Source organism: Salvelinus alpinus, chromosome 19 (genome assembly GCF_045679555.1).
Source record: "Salvelinus alpinus chromosome 19, SLU_Salpinus.1, whole genome shotgun sequence".
Lineage (NCBI taxonomy): Eukaryota > Metazoa > Chordata > Actinopteri > Salmoniformes > Salmonidae > Salvelinus > Salvelinus alpinus.
The window spans coordinates 49,746,131-49,769,127 of NC_092104.1; the positions used below are offsets into that span (position 1 = coordinate 49,746,131).

A 22,997-nucleotide genomic window follows, 5' to 3' on the forward strand; every position below is an offset into this window, starting at 1 on the left:
GCATTTGGCCTACATGTATTCTAGCTACATCTGAAGCACACATTGTGCCCTAGAAATGAATATGTAACCCTGTAAATATATTTGTTAATTATAAAAAGCAGAAATGGCATTTGTAGAATATTAGGTTTCAACATTGTATAAAAGCACAATTTTCTTGTTGAGATGCATTACATGGACAATTTTAGTTCACCCAAAAGACATTGGTTTCCTTACCCTGTAAGCGGTCTATGGACAAGGTATGACAGCATCCATGCTTTGGTTTAGTTTCCCTGGCACTGTTTCCACATGCTAACGGTTTAGCATTTGTGGCACAAATCCCATTAAAGGCATAGGAATGATATTAGCATGTTTCATGTTCAAATCATCTACTAGTTACTTTGTTGAGCTTCACAATCGATTTTAGATACTTTCGGATGATTTGGACATGATGCACGAAAAAATGTCATATCGGCCCCATGACTTAAATGGGATTTGTGCCAGAAATGCTAAAACATTAGGGTAAGGAAACCAATTATTAATTTTACAATTTGGGTGAACTATCCCTTTAAGAACATTGTGTGTGATGACATGCAAGAGATCAGTCATTCATTACTATGATCATTGATCTCCTGAAAAAGATATATCCCTTTTCCTTTCTTTCTGTGCCCCCAAATGTTTGAATATACTGGTAAAGTTATCCGGTTGTTAGCTAGCTAGCTAATGAGGTAACATGACTGAACAAGGCGTAAATGAATGGCCCATGAGTAGCTTAAGAATGGCCCGAGACATGGTTTATGAAAGTAAAAACGCAGACATCTAATCCCCTATAGGAAGAAAAAAAATGTTGTGCGGGTAATATGGGTCATATCTTCTGAACTGTTAGGGTTAGAAAAAATACATTTTTTGCTATAGTAAAATGGTACAACCATGATGCTAACGAATATTCACTCAATCGTTTCTCTAGGGCACTCGGAAACAACAGTAGAGTGAAGTATAATCATTACAACAACTATTATCTGAGTCATTTCTCTTGTAGGTGCTCCAAAATTGCAATTGTAGGTAGCACAGCAAAATATTTACATGCATATGCGACCAAAATGGTCACACTTTAGAGCCTTGACTATACTACTTAATATACAGACAGGATTTCCCCCCCCCCCCCCCCGGTCTTTGACAGTGTGAGAGTTGGTACACCGCAGTTCAATCATTTGAAAAGTTTGTATTCAATTTCTTCTCTTTCAAGTCTGAGTCGGTTACTATGTTGTGTACAATGGGCTGCGCAAATAAAATGCTATTGGATGACTGTACTAGTGACTGTACTGGATGTGTGCCCATGTTCTAACCTGTTCAGATGGAACCTGTTTGGTCCAGATTGACAGCTTCTTGTCTTTGGGCGTGGCAATGAACATGACAGGCAGAAACTCTGGAGACGATGAAGTCATTCTTGATCTCAGTGTAGTCAGCAGCTACAGATGAGGACAGGGCAGAGGGTGAGAGAGAGAGTGGGAAAAGTGAGTCTACACATGAAGCACATCAGCGAGAGAGAGAACACCCCATTGGTTATTTTTTGTAATGCACGAATATGATAAGATACAAATATGTTAAAAAGATACAATATACATCCACATTGTGTGTGTGTGTGTGTGTGTGTGTGTGTGTGCTCACCGGTGAGCTGGTTGTTGAGGTTGACCACCGGGTGTTGTTTCTCCAGTCGAAGGAGGAGAGCAGCTGGAGGAAGCAAAGAAAACCCACCCGAGGAGACCTGAGAGAAAGAGACATGGAGACAGAGAGAAAGAAAGCAAGAGAGCAAAGCGAGACAAGAGTGAACAAGAGACAGCGAGAATGTTAAAATATTTTATCAGCGTTTAAGATAAATGATTAAATAATTCTCCCCGGAAACTTAACCATTAGGATTAGAGGTTACGTAGCATGGACAAGGGGTAATTAAAGCTGATAACCATTTGGGAAGAAAGGAATGTATGTGTGTGCCGAAAGAAAACAAGAGACTCCTTAACCTATGTTTGAACCGATCCAGCTATAACTCTGTGGGGATAAGACAAGACAGGGAGAGCCCCTCCAGGTTTCCCGTATCTGGGGGGGGACACTGGAACTGTCAGCTGAGTGGTAATAAATTGTGGTGAGACTTCAGGAGAAAATCCAAATATTAGTGTGTATGTATGTGTGTAGGTTAAGAGAATAGTATAAAAAGGAACGTTTTTGTATATGCACGGGAGAGCTCTCGCAAATAAAATTGGATCTGACTAATTGTGAGATGGGAATTCTGTCTGCTTCATTTAAACCAGAACTTTACAACCTCGGTTTCAGACCTAAAAAGATAATTGCAATTTATTACCATTAATTACCTAAAACAGAAAGAAGGGGTAGATGGACAAAGAGAAAAGAGGGAGAGAGAGAGGGGTTGTATCAGTCATGTGGTACATCAAGGTGACGACAGAGGGAAAGGGTCAGCGATGGACTGACATGCAGGTAGCTAGTTACCCTGGAGGAGTGAAGGGGGCCGGCTGCAGGAAGAGGGACGCCACCAGCAGGTCAGCAGTATCCTCTGTTATGTCATCGCTGAAGAGCTCCCAGCCAGCGCTTGGCCAGGCGACACATCGCCCCAAAGTACGGGTGGAGTTGCTGGAGCCTAGAACACACAACCACAAACATTAAGATGTGTGTGTTCGTTTGAGTGAGAGCAAAAATGTGTAAAGCTAAAGTGTTAGCTGAAAGGGGGTGATGTGGAGAGAGCGGGGGAGAGGATATGTAGAGCTAATGTTAGCTGATAGAAGGAGCGCTCCAGTGTAAAGGTAGTGCCTGACCCGTGCAGGTGAGTAGGGGCCGGTGCATGGTTGCCATCTCCAGGGCTTGAGCCTCCTCGTTGTCCCTGACGATGAGGAGTCCTTCTGGACACACACTCTCCCTCAGGACCCGAGGCTCCCGGTGGTAAGCTACCTGTATCCTGAACGCCAAGCCATCCTTGACACACACACACAGTTAGTCAAGGTGCCTGATAAGAGTGCTTCCCTATACTAGTCATGTATGAACATAGCCATATGGTTGAGAAATTTCACATGGCAAATGGACGGCCCCTTATGAGACGTCCACGGGTGCGCAAAAAAAAAATAGGCGACGGCCTCAGGTTGCCCCACAAGGCGTGGTCTTGTCAAAAAAAAAAGTCAAAAAAAAAATTGTTTCCAGGACACTCAGTTTGAGATATTAAAAAAATGAATATAATTGACTTTTCTGCTGTACCAGAAAATTCCACCAGATGGCCTACTGACTATATGGCAAATGGCCATTTCATCACCAAAAAATGGACATGGCTGTTTCTCAAACGGAACAGACTCCAAAGACGAAACTCACGAGCAGAGGCGCAGCCAAATGTACTTTTAGCACAGAAACAAGACGGCGTCGAAGCCACAACGCTCTGAGTTAATGCACATTTTCTGGGATTAGAAAAAAAAAGTTATAGATCCAGTTGAGGCATGTTATGGCGAATCCATTAAGGCAGGTTTCGGAGCTCTACATGATTTCTGCGATTTTCTGTATGAAGTTTGTCCATCTTCAATAAGTTAGGTGCATTTTCATATTGCATATGGACAGTGTCCATTTTACATATTATAAATAGCAAATGCCAATATTTCATATTGCAATTGGACAGACTCACACAGCCCCGTGTACTTCAAGTATTATTTTGAGAACCCCCCAAAAAATAAACCCATAAGCCCAGGACACAGAGACAGCACCCATAGAGACATGCTCTAGCCTGACAAGTGTTCACACTGCCCATCAGACCTCAAAGAAAAACTCACACACACAGCTAAGATGTTACCGGCGTACGAACCATCAAAGAACTGTCAGACCTAGAGCTCTGAAACTTTATAAACCTGTTCTAGAGTGGTAGTGCACCGTGAGTTATGTAGCTCTAGGAGGTTCTCAGGACGAGAAACATGATATCTTATTGACTGATGGCTGACTGTCCTAGTTGCAGTATAATACACTGCTCAAAAAAATAAAGGGAACACTTAAACAACACAATGTAACTCCAAGTCAATCACACTTCTGTGAAATCAAACTGTCCACTTAGGAAGCAACACTGATTGACAATAAATTTCACATGCTGTTGTGCAAATGGAATAGACAAAAGGTGGAAATTATAGGCAATTAGCAAGACACCCCCAATAAAGGAGTGATTCTGCAGGTGGTGACCACAGACCACTTCTCAGTTCCTATGCTTAATGGAGGAAACAGGTACAAAAAGAAACAACGTCCAAAGTAAAACGAGTCCTATATCGTCGAAAGCTGAAAGGCCGCTCAGCAAGGAAGAAGCCACTGCTCCAAAAACGCCATAAAGCTAGACTATGGTTTGCAACTGCACAAGGACACAAAGATCGTACTTTTTGTCCTCTGGTCTGATGAAACAAAAATAGAACTGTTTGGCCATAATGACCATCATTATGTATGGAGGAAAAAGGGGGAGGCTTGCAAGCCGAAAAACACCATCCCAACCGTGAAGCACGGGTGTGGCAGCATCATGTTGTGGGGATGCTTTGCTGCAGGAGGGACCGGTGCACTTCATAAAATAGATGGCTTCACGAGGAAGGAAAATTAGGTGGATATATTGAAGCAACAGCTCAAGACATTAGTCAGGAAGTTAAAGCTTGGTCGCAAATGGCTTCCAAATGGACAATGACCCCAAGCACACTTTCAAAGTTGTGGTAAAATGGCTTAAGGACAACAATGTCAAGGTATTGGAGTTGCCATCATAAAGCCCTGACCTCAATCCTATAGGAAATGTGTGGGCAGAACTGAAAAAGCGTGTGCGAGCAAGAAGGCCTACAAACCTAACTCAGTTACACCAGCTCTGTCAGGAGGAATGGGCCAAAATTCACCCAACTTATTGTGGGAAGCTTGTGGAAGGCTACCTGAAACGTTTGACCCAAGTTAAACCATTTAAAGGCAATACTACCAAATACTAATTGGGTGTATGTAAACTTATGACCCACGGGGAATGTGATGAAAGAAATAAAAGCTTAAATAAATAATTCTCTCTACTATTGACATTTCACATTCTTAAAATAAAGTGGTGATCCTACCTGACCTAAGAGGGGGAATTTTTACTAGGATTAAATGTCAGGAATAGTGAAAAACTGAGTTTAAATGTATTTGGCTAAGGTGTATGTAAACTTTCGACTTCAACTGTATATCAATAAGGACCTCCCATTACGAAATGGACATGCAAAATCAACCAACAAAAAAATTCTGACTTCCAATAATCAAACATGACAAATAGACCTTCTAGGTTGATTCAGGGCTTAACACAGTGATATAAACTTAGCAAAAAAAGAAAGATCCTCTCACTGTCAACTGCGTTTATTTTCAGCAAACTTAACATGTGTAAATATTTGTATGAACATAACATGATTCAACAACTGAGACATAAACTGAACAAGTTCCACAGACATGTGACTAACAGAAATGTTATAATGTGTCCCTGAACAAGAGGGGGGGGTCAAACTCAAAAGTAACAGTCGGTATCTGGTGTGGCCACCAGCTGCATTAAGTACTGCAGTACATCTCCTCCTCATGGACTGCACCAGATTTGCTAGTTCTTGCTGTGAGATGTTACCCCACTCTTCCACCAAGGCACCTGCAAGTTCCCAGACATTTCGGGGTGAAATGGCCCTGCCCTCACCCTCCGATCCAACAGGTCCCAGACGTGTTCAATGGGATTGAGATCCGTGCTCTTCGCTGGCCATGGCAGAACACTGACATTCCTGTCTTGCACAGAACGAGCAGTATGGCTGGTGGCATTGTCATGCTGGAGGGTTATGTCAGGATGAGCCTGCAGGAAGGGTAACACGAGGGAGGAGGTCGTCTTCCCTGTAACGCACAGCGTTGAGATTGCCTGCAATGGCAACAAGCTCAGTCCGATGATGCTGTGACACACCGCCCCAGACCATAACGAACCCTACACCCCCAAATCGATCCCGCTCCAGGGTACAGGACTCGGTGTAACGTTCATTCCACCGACGATAAACCCGAATCTGACCATCACCCCTGGTGAGACAAAACCGCGACTCGTCAGTGAAGAGCACTTTTTGCCAGTCCTGTCTGGTCCAGCGACGGTGGGTTGTGCCCATAGGCGGCGTCGTTGCCGGTGATGTCTGGTTAGGAACTGCCTTACAACAGGCCTACAAGCCCTCAGTCCAGCCTCTCTCAGCCTATTGCGGACAGTCTGAGCACTGATGGAGGGAATGTGCGTACCTGGTGTAACTCAGGCAGTTGTTGCCGTCCTGTACCTGTCCCGCAGGTGTGATGTTCGGATGTACCGATCCTGTGCAGGTGTTGTTACACGTGGTCTGCCGCTGCGAGGACGATCAGCTGTCTGTCCTGTCTCCCTGTAGCGCTGTTTTAGGCGTGTCACAGTACGAACATTGCAATTTATTTCCCTGGCCACATCTGCAGTCCTCATGCCTCCTTGCAGCATGCCTAAGGCATGTTCACGCAGATGAGCAGGGACCCTGGGCATCTTCCTTTGTGTTTTTCAGAGTCAGTAAAAAGGCCTCTTTAGTGTCCTAAGATTTCTTAACTGTGATCATAATTGCCTACTTCTTGTAAGCTGTTAGTGTCTTAACGACCGTTCCATAGGTGCGTGTTCATTATTTGTTTATGGTTCATTGAACAAGCATGGGAAACAGTGTTTAAACCCTTTACAATGAAGATATGTGAAGTTACTTAGATTTTTACAAATTATCTTTGAAATTCAGGGTCCTGAAAAAGGGACATTTATTTTTTTGCTGAGTTTATATAATTTGGTCATCATATAAGCCATCTGGACATGGTTCGCTGACTTTTGGGTTCGGAACCGACTTCCTATGATCATATATGGCAAATTTACATTTTGCCCATTTGGAGTATAATGTGTGACAAGTGGCCATTTGCATTATTATATGCCTGATATGGACATAACATAGGCCTTATGTACAAACTTGCATGAAATAAGACAAATCTATATCAATACGGTTCTTAAGTAATGTATAATTGGATCCCAAAATAATAAAATTGGTCCAAAACGCATTTTCTATAAAGTTTAAGTTTGTCATTTCACCCTTGAGAAGTGACTTTGTCCATTTCCCATATATTTTTCAGACGGTGGAGCGCGATCGCCACCTTTTGGATTTTTGGTTTATTACACCCGGCATTGGCCATGTTCCATTAGCAATATGTTTTGCACCATCTGCAGCCCATTTGAGTGGTATTTGCGATTGTGTATATGGTTCGCCCATTGGCAATAAGTTGCCATCCATTTTTGTCCATTAGGCCTATGCTTTCCTTTACCTATACTAGTCATGAATGAACATCACCTCTAACCATACACCCAGACCCTAGTGGTTGACTAACTTTTTAGCCACTTGTCTGTCGGACCAGTAGGAGCATTTTTTTTTCAAGCTCAAGTCACACCATTTTTACATCATTGTATGACGCAAGGAACCATTTCACTAAATAAAATGCATTACTATCTTTTTTACCATAGAGAATCAGACAACAATTACTCAAAATACAACAACGCCCCTTTAAAAAGACTCTCCCGGAGGATGGTTGGCCACCCTTGGCAGCCTATAAAATATTGTAACATTACAATTACAACCAAATACTATTTAAGTCTAAAAAATAATTCCCTCCACAGAAAGCCGCTGCACAAATTAAATTAAAGAGGCAGATCAAACAATTTAGCTTAAAATGTTGATAAAGTTCCCCCTCTTAATAAGTATAAACTCAGCAATGTGCACATGGCTGTAAGCTACACGCAAATGTTCCAAAATGCAATTAGCGTGAAAACATCGTTCTCAAAAGCGAACTGCACAAGCGAGCGGTTTTAGAAATGAAGAAATCGGGGAGATCTAAAGATGCATCAACTAACATGGGTTACTACTAATTTGACTAGGACTTTGGCTCCTGGACAATAAAATAACATTGAAAAAAATAACTAGTTTCAATGGTATATGAATAAGTATCTTAACATTTCTGTGGTCGTATTTTGGCTAGGCCACTTTAAAACAAGGTACTGCTAAAACATGCTTCATAAAATGACATAAAACTTGTTTTAAACAACCAAGTTTATGGTTAAATAATTTCAAAATGCTTACCGCCTCCGCTCAGATTCAAGGTGGGTGATGTGCGATGCGCAAATGGTCACAACCCTCTCCGATTAGTCTATTTTTATGTGATTAATAGTCCCATTAACGTTTGGCTACATTTTCTGGCACCTCCCTCATGTCAGCATCGGTTTATACATGAGGCTGTAGCCAACAGGCCTATGCATATCACCTTCACATTTCGGCTTTTTTCATTTATGTACTTTGGAATAATATTCAAATCTATTTACAATGTTGGCCTCTCTGATCCAATTCTGAGCAGAGTAATTGTTGAAGATTGTGATGATATATTTTTTTACTTGTCCAGTCCCTGACAACTTGAATCTATATTCTTCTGTTCAGACTATTTACTTGTCCCGGAAAAGCGTTAATGTCGAGGCCAGCTCCCACCCCGACAGACAGAAAGCAGGGCCCCTACCTTCCACACGTCCAGGTGTGTGGGGCTGGACTGGTGGTGTTTGGTCAGCAGTTCTCCCAGGCCGATGTGGAAGGCTGCTTTAATGTGACGGACGGCCACCCGGTCATGAGGCCACTTCTCATTGCCCTCCATGTGGAAGATCACTACAACAGGAGACGACGAGAGAGGGGCTCATAGTAGAAAACACACACACACAAAAAAACAAAAACAGAAGTATACCTTATCTGGATCCACAACAACACATTTCTATTTGACCTGTATAGTACAGAACACACACTGGTGGAGCAGACAAGCCATGGGGTGAGGTACCTTTGACAACTGCGATGTACACAGGACATGGTTTGCCCTCCTGGGGCACCAGCAACCAGGACAACTTTTCTCTGTCAAAGAACAAATAATCCAGCTTCAGGGGCACTGGGGGGGAACACCTGTGTGATGGAGGAAGAATGTACAAAACAAACGTTTAAATGATGGACCATCTCCTGTATGAAGCTGAAGAGGAGATGAGGCCTGCAGATTGTGTCTGAAGTTGATCCTGGGTCAGTATTGCATTTCCCCCACCATCACGGTTAGGACTGACTGACCAATCCAGTGATCCTAGATCTGTACTTAGGGGAAACTACACCCCGGAGTGTGTCTAAATGGGGGCTCACCTGGGTGTAGCGAAGGGCTGGGTGGGACCCCTGCACTGAGGTGATGGACAGAGGCAGCCCCTCCAGCCTCCACAGCTTCCTGCTCAGGTCATCATAGGACTGCCCCACTTTCAGACTCTCCTCCTGCACACCTGGGGAACACGAACACAAAACACACAAACACAGCTTTAGGTTTCTGATATGGTTTGGATGGAGGGAGTCGTCAAACCACACCAGCATCCTCTGCTGGTAAGACACACTACTACAGAAAAACTGACCAACCTCATGTCCTACTTTGAGGACTTCATCCAGCATCCTTACAATGTACCTCACACAGGTTTCTGGTATATCTGCATGGCTGAGAAGAGGAGAAAGGAGCCTGTTACAAATCATAACCAGTCAAATTCCACGTGGCCGTTGAGTAACAGTAACTAGGCTTCTCCAAAACTGTGCTCTGATGCCGCTGATGGTCATTAGTAGCCTACCAAACTTGCTGCCAGTTGCTAATGACCAGTACTCAGTGCGCTATTTTAGCAATAAGGCACGAGGAGGTGTGGTATATTGGCCATATACCACAAACCCCCAAGGTGCCTTATTTCTATTATAAACTGGTTACCACTGTAATTAGAGCAGTCTAAATACATGTTGTCATACCCGTGGTATATGGTCTGATATACCATGGCTGTCAGCCAATCAGCATTCAAGGCTCGAACCACCCCTTTTATAATGTCCCTCTAAATACTAAATCTGATAAGTTCCTTTCCTGAGGATGGCTCACCTCTCACAGTTCTGGGTGACTTTAACCTCCCCACGTCTACCTTTGACTCATTCCTCTCTGCCTCCTTCTTTCCACTCCTCTCCTCTTTTGACCTCACCCTCTCACCTTCCCCCCCTACTCACAAGGCAGGCAATACGCTTGACCTCATCTTTACTAGATGCTGTTCTTCCACTAATCTCATTGCAACTCCCCTCCAAGTCCCCGACCACTACCTTGTATCCTTTTCCCTCTCGCTCTCATCCAACACTTCCCACACTGCCCCTACTCGGATGGTATCGCGCCGTCCCAACCTTCGCTCTCTCTCCCCCGCTACTCTCTCCTCTTCCATCCTATCATCTCTTCCCTCTGCTCAAACCTTCTCCAACCTATCTCCTGATTCTGCCTCCTCAACCCTCCTCTCCTCCCTTTCTGCATCCTTTGACTCTCTATGTCCCCTATCCTCCAGGCCGGCTCGGTCCTCCCCTCCTGCTCCGTGGCTCGACGACTCATTGCGAGCTCACAGAACAGGGCTCCGGGCAGCCGAGCGGAAATGGAGGAAAACTCGCCTCCCTGCGGACCTGGCATCCTTTCACTCCCTCCTCTCTACATTCTCCTCTTCTGTCTCTGCTGCTAAAGCCAATTTCTACCACTCTAAATTCCAAGCATCTGCCTCTAACCCTAGGAAGCTCTTTGCCACCTTCTCCTCCCTCCTGAATCCTCCTCCCCCTCCTCCCCCCTCCTCCCTCTCTGCTGATGACTTTGTCAACCATTTTGAAAAGAAGGTCGACGACATCCGATCCTCGTTTGCTAAGTCAAACGACACCGCTGGTTCTGCTCACACTGCCCTACCCTGTGCTTTGACCTCTTTCTCCCCTCTCTCTCCAGATGAAATCTCGCGTCTTGTGACGGCCGGCCGCCCAACAACCTGCCCGCTTGACCCTATCCCCCCCTCTCTTCTCCAGACCATTTCCGGAGACCTTCTCCCTTACCTCACCTCGCTCATCAACTCATCCTTGACCGCTGGCTACGTCCCTTCCGTCTTCAAGAGAGCGAGAGTTGCACCCCTTCTGAAAAAACCTACACTCGATCCCTCCGATGTCAACAACTACAGACCAGTATCCCTTCTTTCTTTTCTCTCCAAAACTCTTGAACGTGCCGTCCTTGGCCAGCTCTCCTGCTATCTCTCTCAGAATGACCTTCTTGATCCAAATCAGTCAGGTTTCAAGACTAGTCATTCAAATGAGACTGCTCTTCTCTGTGTCACGGAGGCGCTCCGCACTGCTAAAGCTAACTCTCTCTCCTCTGCTCTCATCCTTCTAGACCTATCGGCTGCCTTTGATACTGTGAACCATCAGATCCTCCTCTCCACCCTCTCCGAGCTGGGCATCTCCGGCGCGGCCCACGCTTGGATTGCGTCCTACCTGACAGGTCGCTCCTACCAGGTGGCGTGGCGAGAATCTGTCTCCGCACCACGTGCTCTCACCACTGGTGTCCCCCAGGGCTCTGTTCTAGGCCCTCTCCTATTCTCGCTATACATCAAGTCACTTGGCTCTGTCATATCCTCACATGGTCTCTCCTATCATTGCTATGCAGACGACACACAATTAATCTTCTCCTTTCCCCCCTCTGATAACCAGGTGGTGAATCGCATCTCTGCATGTCTGGCAGACATATCAGTGTGGATGACGGATCACCACCTCAAGCTGAACCTCGGCAAGACGGAGCTGCTCTTCCTCCCGGGGAAGGACTGCCCGTTCCATGATCTCGCCATCACGGTTGACAACTCCATTGTGTCCTCCTCCCAGAGTGCTAAGAACCTTGGCGTGATCCTGGACAACACCCTGTCGTTCTCAACTAACATCAAGGCGGTGACCCGTTCCTGTAGGTTCATGCTCTACAACATTCGCAGAGTACGACCCTGCCTCACGCAGGAAGCGGCGCAGGTCCTAATCCAGGCACTTGTCATCTCCCGTCTGGATTACTGCAACTCGCTGTTGGCTGGGCTCCCTGCCTGTGCCATTAAACCCCTACAACTCATCCAGAACGCCGCAGCCCGTCTGGTGTTCAACTTTCCCAAGTTCTCTCACGTCACCCCGCTCCTCCGCTCTCTCCACTGGCTTCCAGTTGAAGCTCGCATCCGCTACAAGACCATGGTGCTTGCCTACGGAGCTGTGAGGGGAACGGCACCTCCGTACCTTCAGGCTCTGATCAGGCCCTACACCCAAACAAGGGCACTGCGTTCATCCACCTCTGGCCTGCTCGCCTCCCTACCTCTGAGGAAGTACAGTTCCCGCTCAGCCCAGTCAAAACTGTTCGCTGCTCTGGCACCCCAATGGTGGAACAAACTCCCTCACGACGCCAGGTCAGCGGAGTCAATCACCACCTTCCGGAGACACCTGAAACCCCACCTCTTTAAGGAATACCTAGGATAGGATAAAGTAATCCTTCTAACCCCCCCCCCCCCTTAAAAGAGTTAGATGCACTATTGTAAAGTGGTTGTTCCACTGGATATCATAAGGTGAATGCACCAATTTGTAAGTCGCTCTGGATAAGAGCGTCTGCTAAATGACTTAAATGTAAATGTAAATCACTGACATCAATGCATATGCAAATCAAAAATCAAATCAAACATTTCATGAGAGCCCTGGCATTCAGAGTTTGAGTGGAATAGGATCACCTGTTGTCAGTTGCATTAAGTACTTAAGTAGAAATACTTTAAAAAGTACTAAAGTAATTTTTTGGGGTAGCTGTACTTTTTACACCCTACATTTTCCTTGACACCCAAAAGAACTCGTTACAGTTGGAATGCTTAGCAGGACAGAAAAATATTCCAATTCACACACTTATCAAGAGAACACGTGGTCATCCCTACTGCCGCTGATCTGGCGGACTCACTAAACACAAATGCATCGTTTGAGTGTTGGAGCGTTCCACTGATATCCGTAACATTTTTAAACAAGAAAATGGCGCCGTCCGCTTTGATTAGTAAGGAACTTGAATTTATTTATACTTAAGTATATTTAGAACCAAATACTTTTACTCAAGTAGTATTTTACTGTGTAACTGTCTATTTTAGGAATATGTGTATATAAGGAATCTACACTTTTACTCAAGTATAACATTTCGCTACTTTTTCCACCACTGCCTGTTGTGCAGCAAGAGCCAGCTCCTCATGGAATTAAATAAAAAAGTGTTTCTATAGGCTATGCAATTGCATGAGAAAACAGATGATGGCCTCTATTAAAAAGAGGATCTCAATCCACTTTCTATATTAATTTCTCAAAATGTCCTAATAATTAAGCACATTGCTTTGTTTTACCAAATCAGAGTAGCCTACCTGACTGGCATGAAAATGAAACGCGGGAAAACCGTCCTCCAGTCGCTATTCAAGTGCATATGGATGCCATGTTTGATTTTTTTTAACCCTGCCCAAGTTCCAACAGGTGCATAATGGCCAATGTAAATCAAAACAAAATTCTCACACATATTATTTAGTATATGTAAAGAGAAGACTAAAATGATAGTCTGACAGGTGAGAATATCAACTGTGAATGATGCCCAGCAAAAAACAGAACATGCATTTTTTGGGGGGACTTTTTCAAATCATAGCCGCATGCATCATGTAGCCTAGCCCGTAGGCCTAAATGTTTTGATAAGGATTGTACCACAACTAAAGTGGCCAAATAACCTATAGTCTAAAGATCCAAGACCCCTGGAACACAGTTGGATAGTCCATAGCCTAGTGAAACATGTGTTCTTATAAACCCAGTCATTGCACAATCACGTGTGAACACAGATTTTTGGCCAGCCACTATAAAAAATAAAAAATAAAAAGAGGATACGACCTTGTCGTGCTGCTATATTTATTGCTCAACTCTTTCTAAATTAAAAACACATTCATCTGCTTTACAAGCAGTGTAGCCTACCTGGCATATTAAAAACGTAACTGCACGTAACCTCCGTTTGCCATTCCAGACATGACGCCATTCTAAATGAAATAAAAATTCCACACGTATTAGCAGGCTTATGTAAAAACCAGATTAAATTGAGACTAGTCTGATGGATGAGAATATTTTCAAGTGCTTGTCATATTGTGAACGAAGTGCGTGCAGCATGCGCAAGAAATAGAGCAGAACGCTTGCCTTTTGTGCACCTCTTATCAAATCATCCTTAGTCACATCATGCAACCTCGGAAGGTATTAAAAATCTAAACATATAGGCTAACGTTTGTATCACAACTAAAGTTGCATAAATGACTAAATTAAGCGTATACAGCGCATTCGAAAAGTATTGAGACCCCTTCCCTTTTTTCCACATTGTTATGCTACCGCCTTATTCTAAAATGTTTTAAATAAATATGAATCTATACACAATACCCCATAATGACAAAGCGAAAACCGTTTTTCCCACCAAAGAAGTTTCTTCAACTTGATTGGAGTCCACCTGTGGTAAATTCAATTGATTGGATATGATATGGAAAGACACACACCGGTCTATATAAAAAGGTCCCACAGTTGACAGTGAACCAAACCATGAGGTCGAAGGAATTGTCCGAAGGGCTCCGAGACAGGATTGTATTGAGGCACAGATCTGGGGAAGGTTACCAAAACATGTCTGCTGCATTGAAGGTCCCCAAGAACACAGTGGCCTCCATCATTCTTAAATTGAAGAAGTTTGGAACCACCAAGACTCTTCCTAGAGCTGGCCGCCGGGCCAAACTAAGCAATCGGGGGAGAAGGGCCTTGGTCAGGGAGGTGACCATGAACCCGATGGTCACTCTGACATGGCTCCAGAGTTCCTATGTGGAGATGGGAAAATCTTACAGAAGGACAACCATCTCTGCAGCACTCTACCAATCAGGCCTTTATGGTAGAGCCCGCTTGCTAAAAAAAGCACTTAAAGGACTCTCAGACCATGAGATACAAGATTCTCTGGTCTGATGAAACCAAGATTGAACTTTTTTTGGCCTGAATGCCAAGCGTCACATCTGTAGGAAACCTGGCACCATTCCTATGGAGAAGCATGGTAGTGGTAGCATCATGCTGTAGGGATCGTTTTCAGCGGCAGGGAATGGGAGACTAGTCAGGATCAAGGGAAAGATGAACGGAGCAAAGTACAGAGAGATCCTTAATGAAAACCTGCTCCAGAGCGCCCAGGACCTCAGACTGGGGCGAAGGTTCACCTTCCAATAGGACAACAACCTTAAGCACACAGCCAAGACAACGCAGGTGTGGCTTGGGGACAAGTCTCTGAATGTCCTTGAGTGGCCCAGCCAGAGCCTGGAATTGAACATCTCTGGAGAGACCTGAAAGTAGCAGTGCAGCGACGCTCCCAATCCAACCTGACAGAGCGACGGGATCTTCAGAAAAGAATATGAAAAACTCCCCAAATACAGGTGTGCCAAGCTTGTAGCGTCATACCCAAGTAGACTCAAGGCTGTAACCGCTTCCAAAGGTGCTTCAACAAAGTGCTGAGTGAAGGGTCTGAATACTTATGTAAATGTAATATTTCAGTCTTTGCAAACATTCCTAAAAATCTGTTTTTGCTTTGTCATCATGGGGTAAGTGTATAGATTTAATCACTTAGAACAAGGCTGTAACATAACAAAATGTGCAAACAGTCAAGGTGGTCTGACTGCTGGGTCCGAATACACGACTCAGAAAGTGCTATTCCATTCTTCTGAAATAAGCTACATGTCATATCATAATGTATCTTTAGACCTGCCTAAAATAATGGATTTATTGTGATGGTGTAGGCTATATTAAATTGATTCTTTAGAATCAAAACGTAGATGTTCCAAATGTCCTCATCAGTGGCTTGTAGGCTATGCGTGGAAGCCGGAATTGCTCAACCTGTTTATGTTTATTAAAATCGATAAATTACCATGAGACCGTCAGTTATTTGAAAGAAAATCACTGGCTGACAAAATGTCATGACCGCCACATTACTACTGATGCTACCAGACTCTTATTATGGTCGCGAAATACTGCATAATTTAAAAACACTTGTCCTCCAAACCCCCCTTCCACAAAACATGTGTAAAAATTGTATTATACTTATGCTAAAATGTTTATTATATTGTACCATTTACTTTATGTTCGCATTCTTATATTTTATTATGTCCATATTGTTGAGAAGAAACCTACAAGCAAGCATGTCGTTGGATGGTGTATACCGTGTGTATCCCCGTCCATACGGCTAATAAAAACAAACATTTTTAAACAGTACATCGTATAAGGTAGAGATAGCGGACATTTACCAAAGAGGCTTTCCATTCAAAAAGTGTAGATGCAGAAATGTTGATGAATAGCTCACAATGAATTTCCACAACACACAATTTGATCTGATCCCAGATCAGTGATTAGGAGTTGAGGTACGTACAGCTGCCAGCTGGGGGTGTCCTCTCTCCAGTACAGAGGCATTCTGTTCTGGGTTGAGCAGCAGGCCAAAGGACAGGGGTGGCTGGGCCTTGTGCTTCAGAGCTTTACCGACCACTGTTACACACGTTGGCCAGAATACCCACTCAAGAGTTTTATCAAGAAAACAGTTCTCTAAAAAGTACTGAATCGGCCTGTTCCAGTCAACAGCCCTACAGGCAGGAGAATGCTCACCTCAGGGGTCAGGGAGTGGGAGAGGAGGCGGACACTTTGGCCTAGTACTTGTTGCAGGAAGGAGAGGATAAAGGGGAGCGCAGTGAGGACGTAGTTTCCGCTGTGGTCCATGAGTTCACTGAGGAGGTCGAGCTTCTTACAGCAGGACTGCAGTTTCACCAGCACACACAGCCTGATCACCGACACAGGAGTGAAAAAAATATATATAGAAAGTTGACGCATAAGAGGAGAGAACGATAAGTGTGTGAATCTGAACAATGTACTTACTGGAAGACATGGTCACTGGTCCTAATCATGGGCTTGGCGGTCATGAGTAGGGCGTGGAATCCATCCACAGTGGGGTCGTCCCAAAACTGCAGCGACAGCGACGCCTCGTACTGATCCTGAGAGCCAAATAGGGTACAGTTAACCAATCAGAGGAAACATTACTGCCAACCAGCCAATCTGAAGCCATCTTGGCACAGGGCGCTCACCTGATTGTAGGTGCAGCTGGTCATGTCGGCGCACATGTTGAGGTATCCAGAGGGGTCGACAAACACAACCTGGAAAGCACTGTGGAACTCGGCGAGAGAGGGCTGAGGGAAAGAAAGGAATAAAATGTGATTGTGATCCATAATGGAGAAATTGCACACTCATCCCCCCATTAAGGACATTTGGATTAAGCCTGGCTCACCGCTGCTGAATCTGGGTCTTCAGCGAGGGTAATTCCATTCTCCGTCAGGTCGGTGGAAGCTGAGGAAGAGAAGGGATGACAAATGAGAGGGGAGAAAAGATAGAAACATAATGACATGACCACACTAAGATCTGGCAGCACATCAAACCCATCCTAGGTGAACTCCACTGGCTCCCACCGCATCAAAACCTCCTACTGACCTACAAAGCTCTCCACCACCCACCACCTTGCCCCCTCTTACCTTCGTCTCCCCTACCAACCCACAAGCTCACTCAGCAGGCCAACTTGCCGTTCCCAGGTCTACCCTTCAGAGCGTCAGCATCAGGCCCTTCTCCAAAGTTGCTCCAAGACTTTGGAACTCTCTCCCTGCAGCCATCCGTGACTCAGAGTTCATCACCATGTTTCACTCCCTCCTAAAGCCCACCCCCCCACAGACTCAATTATACACATCAACCTCTTTTCCATTCTTGTTTTTGTTTCCTCCTTAGTCTGGCACAGTATTTATGGTACATGCAATGTTACTCCAACTGAAGGAGCAAACAGACAGGTAGGTTGAGACCTCATGCGTCTTACCCAGGAAGTGCAAGCTGTTGAGGAGCAGCTGGTAGGCGGTCACAGTGTTGCTGACTCTGCGGGAGGAGAGGAGATAGAACAGCAACATGGAGCCTAGGAAACCACTGAAACACCCTGCTCCCTGGGGACGGGAGAGAGAGTAGTGTAAGAGCTGGGTTCAGCCTGATAAAACGGTGTTGATAAAGAGGGAGCGGATGGCGCAGGGGCCCAAACCTGGTCCAGTTCCCTCTGTCTGAGCCACACTTTGAGCAGGGCTACTCGCTCTGCAAAGGCAGTACACTGGCAGCTCACAGCAGTCAGGAACAGCAGGTGGTTCCTGGGGAGCATGTCCCCCAGAACAGAGCTGTTGTAGTGGGGAGTGGTCGGCTCACTCGTATCTACACAAACACACAGAAAAGGAATACTCTCCATCAACAAGGAGCTTTCATCCCGTAACCATCTGTGTACATTAACGTTCCAGATCAGAATGGAACTGTAACAGGAAACAATATATCGAAGCTGCTTGGCTTTGGGTAGTGCCCCTCACCTGGCTGAGAGCTCTCCAAGCCAGTGTATCAGTCAGTGCGGATGTTGTTCCTCTGGGGGTGGAAGCGGCTGGGCTTGAAGAAGCCCGGAGGACGGCAGGGTTGGAGCCTCAAGAGGAAACTGGAGGAGTCTTTCCATGGAGAAATAGTCATATCATTGAATCATCATTGACACACAACCAATTAACTGAATAGGTACTTGCTAACAAACATATGGGTTGCATGCAAAAGCCAACAAACCTAGACTTTGAGTTAACGAAAACAGTGAAATAGACTACATGACTTGGCTCCATTCCTATACCACCCTTCTGTAACAGATGCTACAGTGTAGTACTACAGTATGTTGCTAGGTACCTGGAGGGGTAAGCAACAGGAAGGGGCGGATGTGGTTGCCATGGAGACATGAAAACCGCATGGTCCCAACGTCGCGAGAGGAGGCAAGATGCTGTGCCAGCCCTGCCAGGTAAAGTGCCCTCTTCCGTGGGTACCTCTGGTTTAGGGCATCTTTAGGGTGCAGGACATCCTGGAAGGAAAACATGAATAGATGCATGTTATTATTGTTGTATGATCGAATTATGACTGCCATGTTTCAGAGTAAATAGTGTGGAGTTACGTACAGCAGGAATAGTGACTGCCAGATCGACTGAGATGTCTGGTTTGGTGCAAGTCCCCAGTGGGTAGATGCCCATGATGGTAACAGAGATGGGGGGTGCCATGTGGAACTTGCCTTTGTCTGCCTTTGGCACCAGGAGAAAGGAGACCTTTACTCCTCCTGACAACCATGACAGGTCCCTCAGCTGGAGATAAAGAAAGATTAGCATTGAAACATTTATGGAGGTCACTGAGTTCAGACCAAATACAACACGTTGCCATTAGTTCTAATCCCCTGGACAACAGTGTCACTAACATACCTCCTACACCTCAGGAGTCTGTGGTACAGTGTGGAGCTGCTCAGTGACTTTCTGGACAAAAGAGTCGATCAGATGCTTCCTGCGCTCACTCAAGATAACCTCCTTCAGCAGTTCTTCCATCTGCAGTTCCTCCATCTGTTGGCATTGGCGAAGAGACAAGATGGAGATTACTGCCCCTAAACTTCTCATTTGGTCATAAAGTCAGTCTCGCCCCAAAACAGAGTTTTGTGGTTGTGACATTTGGGAAGATTGGGTTGGTTTGAATCCTGCCCACAGCTGGCAGCACACAAGTAATCATCAATTTGGAGTGCAGCGGCACGTGACCCAATCGCAATGCCCGTGGTAAAATTGGGTTGACTTTGGATATCCCCATGTGGCTAGTTAGGGACCATCAATAAATTACACAATATACAATGGACTATGTAAAAACTCCAATAGCTCCAAATTTCAATGGCTTAACCCCAAAACAACTATAAACTGTAAAAATGCAAATACAAATATTGAAAGCATTTAATGAGCAAACTAAAATAATCTAATTTACATTGTGCAATTTATTGACGGTGCATAACTAGCCCGGATATATGCTATCCAAAGTTAAACCAACTTTGCCATGTCACACTAGTCGGCTGAAGCTAATTGGCTAAATAATTTGGCCAACTCTTCCCACCTGTGAACACACAATAGACACCCACATCAAACCACACTTACGTTTGAATTCAGTCCTGTCAGCTAGAATTTCATAATGAACCAAATCTAAAACGAGGCCAAAACAGGAAGTGCAGTAGCCCTTTAACACATGTATATGCATAGAACCATTGTGGTAGCTGTCACATTTCAGTGACCCGAAATTTGCTGCCGTGTGTAAATACAGACATGGACAACTGTTTTCACTGACTCTCCATACATTCAACCCTTAGCGTTAACTGTGTGTGCTTGTGTCTATTGTTCTATTAAATAATATTTATTCAACTGTTCGACCAAGACACTAACTTTATATTTGTAACAAAGTCATATTTGATATAGCACATTCATCATTTATACTGTACATACCAACTTCATTTAATGACTTGTTATTTTTGATTGACATTGTACTGAAATGTTGAGGGAGCTAGCATTTCACTGCACATTTTATACCGTCTGTAAACTGTGTACATGACAGATAACATTTGATTTGATCATGCATGCCTGAACACACACAAAAAAACATGACTCCCACCCGACTGCAACCCTAGTTTCACCTGCATCTTGAGCAGGCTGCAGTGGAAGAGGGTCTCTGCCACCTTCAGTTGGTTCAGTTCCTCTGTGGTGGGAGGTTTGTACAGATCACCACACAGGACTGAGGAACCAGTCCCCTTCCTGGACCACCTCGGGCTTACCCCTTTTGGCCCTCATCTTCCTCACAATGGTTAGACTCAGATTGCTCCATCTTTAAAAACGTGAGAAACATGATGTGTACGATTAATGCAACACACATATTGATTATGCTGTGGTGGAAAATATAGCAAGCTAGCCAACTTTGCTCAACTTTACGATTTACGGTGAGCCGGACTGGAGCTTCGACGTCCCATTACATAGAATTTATGAAAGACTACAGATTTCAGAAATTGCGTGCTATTCTTTGGATGTTGAAATCCGTCGTTTTTGATAAAAACATAGTTATGTGAAGTCGGATCTCCAGTCTGCCCACATTAGTCGCTGCTCAACTTCATCGTAAATCGTGGATTTGAGTAGCTCAACCTGGACTAAAGGGTAGACATAAAGTAAACGGGACACTCAAATTATTATGACAGATTACATTTGGTATGGTATAGTGATGAGGGGGGGGGTCGAAAGTTACTTATTGGGATATTATTTGAAAATATATCGTATAGTTTTGACAATATCATTTAAGGTTAGTATTTTTACTTAAGTACTTAACACCACTGAATACTGTCATAACCCAAATCCCAACAGCCTTTAAAATACTAAAGATAGCTCATGTATTTAATATTCAGCAAACAGTTATATAGACTAGACAGATCATGTTAACACCCGTTAAGTGTTTACAGTGCACATTAATTAGGAACAAACATGGCGAAATTACGTAGACAACACCACACACATTTATGTAAACAAAAATCCAAACAGTCCCTTCACAAGTAATAGTGTAGAATACACTTCATTTGAACTTACTCTGCAGATTGTCCGTGATGTTGGTACTTCGTTGGTCGAAATTTGAGACAAAATATACACAGGAGAGTGTTATTAACCCAACTTCAAAGTGCTCGTCTCTGTGTGTGGCAGTCAAGATGGGTTTGCTTGTGACCATATGCACGTGCACAAGACGGAATGACATGCATGTAACCGAAGTCTGCAGGCGTTTACAAGGTTTTGCACATGTGATATACATTTGAATGGCAGTAACGGTGCTCTAAAGTCGGGTAAACAATACTTTCCTATCGATATTTTGTCTCAAATGTTATACACTGAAAGACCAACCGCACAGACAAACGGCAAAGTTGAAATTTAATTGCGTTTAACATTCTGGCTTGTAAAGAAGACTTGATTTGCATTGCTATGTTTCAGACTATATATCAAGTATTGATATAAAAGTGACGTATTAGGCTAAGTATGTGCAGGTAGCTAGCTATGTACCCGTTAGTTAGCCAACTAACTAACGTTGCCACTAGTTGCCATTGCCCACATGCCAAAGAAGAAAAAGTACACAAGGTAACGTACCTGCTCCTCAACTGTTGATTTCATTTTCTTTCGTAATTGGTTGTTCAAACAATAAGAAATAGCTTTAATTCAATGCATATGACAACATTTGGTTGTCGGCAAAATTATCACATGTAGACAGGGCCAGTCAAACGTCAGCGCATTACGACACGCAACACAGCTTTAACATTGGCTCGTTTCTATGTAACTCCTCCCATAAACCTTGGGTTGATGCAGAGTTTTTAAAGCCAGAGGACTAATATCGCGGGACTTCCGGGAACACTTGCGAAACAGACCAAACAGCCCAGGCTGGGATTGACAAATATTACAATTCTTCCTTAGTTGTTAGTTTTCTCGAAATCTAAAAGCGCATCCTAGATTCGAGCCAATGTCTTAAGTAGTTGAACATGTTATTACTCCAACCTCGTGAAAGTGGCACACTAACACGTTTTCATTTGTGTCAAAAACAACTTTATATGGAAGGAGTGTCTTTTGATTTGAAGGCATTCGCATTTTGGCGGGATAGGACCGATAGACACGATTATGTGTTTATACGCAGGAGTTTAGCTAACCAACGTCGCCATGACATGGCCTACAAGTGGGATCGGGGATTTCTATTGGGAGAAGCAGTTGTAGCCAATCTTCATACTGTACTGTCTTTGCAGAGATATTAGGAAAGGAGGAGATAAGAATCCCAGGGGGAAATTAATGGAGAAACTATAACGCTCTGTCCAGCAGGCTATCGACCAATCATGCAGTTTATTTGATCTATTTTTATTTTACCTTTATTAACTAGGCAAGTCAGTTAAGAACAAATTCTTATTTACAATGACGGCCTAGGAACAGTGGGTTAACTGCCTTGTTCAGGGGCAGAACGACACATCTTTACATTGTTAGTTTCTAAGCTATCCTCACGCAAACCCTATTTAAAAATCAGGGTATAAATCGAGAAACATCTCTATATTCCTCGAAAGTACGTAATGCCAACATTTAAAAGCTATACTTTATTACAGAGTACAAATTCACTATCTAAGATTTTGGAAACTATTTGTAATGTTGA

General features: G+C 44.1%; 1 protein-coding gene across 1 annotated transcript in view; it reads right to left on the minus strand.

Annotated features, from left to right (window-relative positions):
- Positions 1 to 22,101, minus strand: part of nol6 (nucleolar protein 6 (RNA-associated)) — a 23,540-nt gene extending 1,439 nt beyond the window's left edge. The window contains 24 exon segments of the mRNA XM_071354078.1: positions 1,323 to 1,404; positions 1,406 to 1,445; positions 1,645 to 1,674; positions 1,677 to 1,741; positions 2,479 to 2,568; positions 2,570 to 2,629; positions 2,798 to 2,958; positions 8,560 to 8,702; positions 8,869 to 8,987; positions 9,213 to 9,247; positions 9,329 to 9,343; positions 16,330 to 16,470; positions 16,560 to 16,731; positions 16,827 to 16,942; positions 17,033 to 17,134; positions 17,233 to 17,291; positions 17,806 to 17,926; positions 18,019 to 18,182; positions 18,332 to 18,460; positions 18,684 to 18,852; positions 18,947 to 19,126; positions 19,241 to 19,375; positions 20,479 to 20,666; positions 21,959 to 22,101. Of these exon segments, the coding sequence (XP_071210179.1) occupies positions 1,323 to 1,404; positions 1,406 to 1,445; positions 1,645 to 1,674; positions 1,677 to 1,741; positions 2,479 to 2,568; positions 2,570 to 2,629; positions 2,798 to 2,958; positions 8,560 to 8,702; positions 8,869 to 8,987; positions 9,213 to 9,247; positions 9,329 to 9,343; positions 16,330 to 16,470; positions 16,560 to 16,731; positions 16,827 to 16,942; positions 17,033 to 17,134; positions 17,233 to 17,291; positions 17,806 to 17,926; positions 18,019 to 18,182; positions 18,332 to 18,460; positions 18,684 to 18,852; positions 18,947 to 19,126; positions 19,241 to 19,375; positions 20,479 to 20,484 (2,334 nt within the window). The 5' untranslated portion in view covers positions 20,485 to 20,666; positions 21,959 to 22,101.
- Positions 22,102 to 22,997: the final 896 nt, after the last annotated feature.